This window comes from Vigna unguiculata, chromosome 5 (assembly GCF_004118075.2).
Source record: "Vigna unguiculata cultivar IT97K-499-35 chromosome 5, ASM411807v1, whole genome shotgun sequence".
In the NCBI taxonomy this organism is placed as follows: Eukaryota; Viridiplantae; Streptophyta; class Magnoliopsida; order Fabales; family Fabaceae; genus Vigna; species Vigna unguiculata.
In genome coordinates, this window is record NC_040283.1 from 44,096,442 (window position 1) to 44,100,265 (window position 3,824).

The 3,824-nt window shown below is 32.9% G+C and overlaps 1 protein-coding gene across 1 annotated transcript; it reads left to right on the forward strand.

Moving 5' to 3' along the window:
- Positions 1 to 505: 505 nt before the first annotated feature.
- LOC114183852 (UDP-xylose transporter 1) lies at positions 506 to 3,623 on the forward strand. Its single transcript, XM_028071011.1, has 9 exons — positions 506 to 643; positions 759 to 827; positions 1,161 to 1,286; positions 1,407 to 1,591; positions 1,731 to 1,798; positions 1,884 to 2,016; positions 2,174 to 2,335; positions 2,746 to 3,021; positions 3,240 to 3,623. The coding sequence occupies exons 3-9, from the start codon at positions 1,166 to 1,168 to the stop codon at positions 3,342 to 3,344; spliced, it is 1,050 nt and encodes a 349-aa protein (XP_027926812.1). The 5' UTR covers positions 506 to 643; positions 759 to 827; positions 1,161 to 1,165; the 3' UTR covers positions 3,345 to 3,623.
- Positions 3,624 to 3,824: the final 201 nt, after the last annotated feature.

The window sequence follows — 3,824 nt, forward strand, 5'->3', positions numbered from 1 at the left end:
TCATAAATCTGATAAAGAAATACCAGTACAGTAGCTATAACTCTTTGAATGTAGTAGGAGAAGATAGAAAGAAGGATACATAAGTTTTATCTAAAAGAAAAAATAAATAAAAAAAAAAATTAGGAGTGGGGTTGAAGTCTCTTGAACATGATTGGAGAGTGTTGCTTCAAATCGCAGACATGTAAGCTCACTCACCTTCCTCACTTCTGAGTCACGACTCGTTTCGCCTTCAATTTTCGAAAGCGATGTGGGACAAATGAGTTTGGTAATCACAATAGTTATATACCCTATATACAACAATATGCATAAGTTATAACATAACACACGTGATGGCCGTTAAACTCACCACTATGCAGCAGTTCAAATGTCCAAATCCCTTTTTCATTTATATTGTTGCTTCAAATGGCCGTTAAACTCCCGCCATCCCATGAACTTAACGCCGTTAATTAGGCACCACCACCACCTCACCAACAACCCATACAAAATATAAAGCCCACAAAACCTTCATACATACAACCTCATTACACTTCCACAATACACCTCTCCCTCCCTATAAACGCTGCCGTTTTCACTAACAAACTTGGCTCATCTTTTGGAGTTGGAGGAGCCCTTGCATCTTGCAATTTCATTTCACCATTCCAAGGTTTATCACTTTTCATCATTTTTCATTCCATTCTTTGCTGCAACAACTTTTACATAGCTTCTGTTTTTAATGTTTTTCAATCACAATTCTAATTTCATTGGTGTGATCCTGTCAGGCTCCTACCAGGAAATAGCTACAAACTCGATCTGGGATTGGTATATCATTTATTCTTCCTCTTAATAAGGTACGTGTTAATTAATTTGATTTTGGTACCAACCATTGAGTAAAAGCAAAGGGAACACATTGCTGATTACTGAACCATTGTGCTTTTTGGTATCTGATAATAAATTGATAGATGACGTTATACTTGTATGACAGAAAATTGTGAAGGTGACATTGAAACAGTGAAGGCAAAAAGTTTTTAATTAAATAGCTGGATAGATATTTTAAGAAAAGTGTATGTTTAATTTAATGATATTAAAGTAGAATACCACGCTGGAAATGGCTGTGGGTTTAATTCGTTCGTTTCAGAAAACTAAACTTCAAATTCTGCACTTTGATGACTCTTTTTTGACAGAAAAAATGGGAGAGATGTCAAACTTTCAATTGGGGGTGATTGGTGCACTATTTCTCTCTGTGGCTTCTTCTGTTTCCATTGTCATCTGCAACAAAGCCTTGATGAGCAATCTTGGCTTTCCTTTTGGTGATAATCATTTTTAGTCCCCTCTTTAAAAATCATTTAATTTTGGCTATCAATGTTCAAATTTATTAACATTTACATATCTCATCGCTCTAACTTTGAATTATGTTTCCTTTGGACCAGCCACAACACTTACTAGTTGGCATCTGATGGTAACTTTTTGCACCCTTCATGCGGCTCAACGCTTGAATCTGTTTGTGACCAAATCCATTGACTTCAAAACAGTGATGCTCTTTGGTATTCTGAATGGCATCTCCATTGGATTTCTCAACTTGAGTCTTGGCTTCAATTCCATCGGATTCTACCAGGTTTCACCTAAATATTTTACTGCTACACAATAGTATCATGTTAAACTGAAGGATACATGTTATGTTCGTACTTATGTTGTCTTCTGAATCATTCATTCTGCATTTATTAATTTTACCTTATGGAATGGTTATTCTGCAGATGACAAAACTTGCGATCATACCATTCACTGTATTGTTAGAAACTATTTTCCTAAAGAAGCAGTTCAGGTAATTGAAAGAACTTTTAAGATTGTAATTTTTAAATTAAACAAAGTTCATGTGTTAATGTAAAGTCTTGTGCTCACACATGCAGCTCTAAAATAAAATTCTCTCTATTCCTATTACTTGTGGGAGTTGGCATTGCCTCAATCACAGACCTTCAGCTCAATTTTGTGGGAACCGTTCTTTCACTTCTAGCAATCATAACGACATGTGTTGGCCAAATTGTATCCTTCATTGCTCAATGCTTAATCTTCCAGTCGCAGCATGTAATTATTGTCATCATCGATTAATTATGATGGCTTAAACTTGATCATTAGTTATCTTCATTAAAGCTTAGGAAAATCTGATATATTTGGATTCTTAACTCAGTGCTCAATTTAGCTGACCAACACAATACAAAAGAAGCTTAATGTCTCTTCCACACAGCTGCTCTACCAATCTGCTCCATTCCAAGCAGCAATTCTTTTTGTTTCAGGCCCTGTTGTGGATCAAATGCTCACCAAGCAAAATGTTTTTGCCTACAAATATTCTCCTATTGTGTTGGTAATATTAAATCCATACCCTCACCTTCTCATATATTTAATATACGTATATGTGTATTCATATCTGATACATATTTATATCTGATATTTTAGAGTACTTTATTAAAATTTAAGAATGTACAGATCAATAATATTTTTATGATAATAATTTATAAAACTTTACGTTAAAATATTTAATATATTTAATTTTAATTTGAATTCCCACGTTATAATCATATATTTATAATGTTTTTATGAATTTTTATATATTTTTTAATATACATTTATCGTATATCATTTTTTTTTTAAATCAGCGAATTAGATACACAAATCATATTTATGTACCATATCTTATTTGTCGGAAACCATAAAAATGTAACCATTTTTTTCTTCTAACACATTTTTTTTTCATGAATTCAATGATTAATTCAGGCATTCATCATCTTGTCCTGCTTGATAGCTGTATCTGTGAACTTCAGCACATTTCTGGTCATAGGCAAAACATCTCCCGTAACTTACCAAGTACTAGGGCATCTCAAGACATGTCTTGTTCTTGGATTTGGGTACACATTACTGCATGATCCATTCACTGGAAGAAACATTCTTGGAATACTCATTGCAGTTTTTGGAATGGGATTGTACTCTTATTTCTGCACTGAGGACAACAAAAAGAAACAGTTAGCTAGCGACCTCCCATTGTCTTCTCAGGTTTCTTTCTCCCCTATTCTCTTTCTAAATCTTTTATGACAAGTTTCTCAAAAATTCATTTTTATACAATATCCTTATAATGTTTATATTCAAAACTAATAAAGAAAAAAAGAGAGGTTAAATACTTTTGCATCTTGTGAAGTTCATAAAATACTAAATACTTAATTTTTACCATAATTGTTGTAAGATTTTATTCACTTTCTACTCTTTACCTATAGGTGAAAGACAAAGACAGTGCAGCAGTTTTGGCAGGAAAAAACGTGGGAAACCAAAAGGAGGAAAATGATGAAGTTAAGAAATTAAGCAAGGATTCTGTTATTTGAATGAACAGGGTACATGTCTTTTTCAGATTTGGTATATTTTGGGTTTCTTCAATTTCTTGTAGGGAACTTGTAATAAGTATAAATCAAATTTGTTTAATAAGTTTTTCGTACCAACCGTATATTCCTTCAGCTACAGGAAATTCAAATTTCATAAAATTGTAATTCCTTTTTTCTTCAATAGAAAAGGTAGACATCAATCATTTTTTGTGATTCACAATAGCTATGTATGTTCTTCTCAATAACAATCACTCAAGGAAGCTGTTGCTTTCTATTTTATTATCTTCAGTGTTTATTAATCACACGTCTGTGCTGTGATAAATATCCAAACTTTGTGTGCTTAGTTAGAGGACTCTACTCATTCCTTGGTGTCTTAGAACCACGTTAATTATAGAGAGAAATGAATGAATTTGAATTTTTTTGCTGGTTTTGTGTGTGTTATTTCTCGACTGTAGTTTTATAATACACTGATTATTATTAATT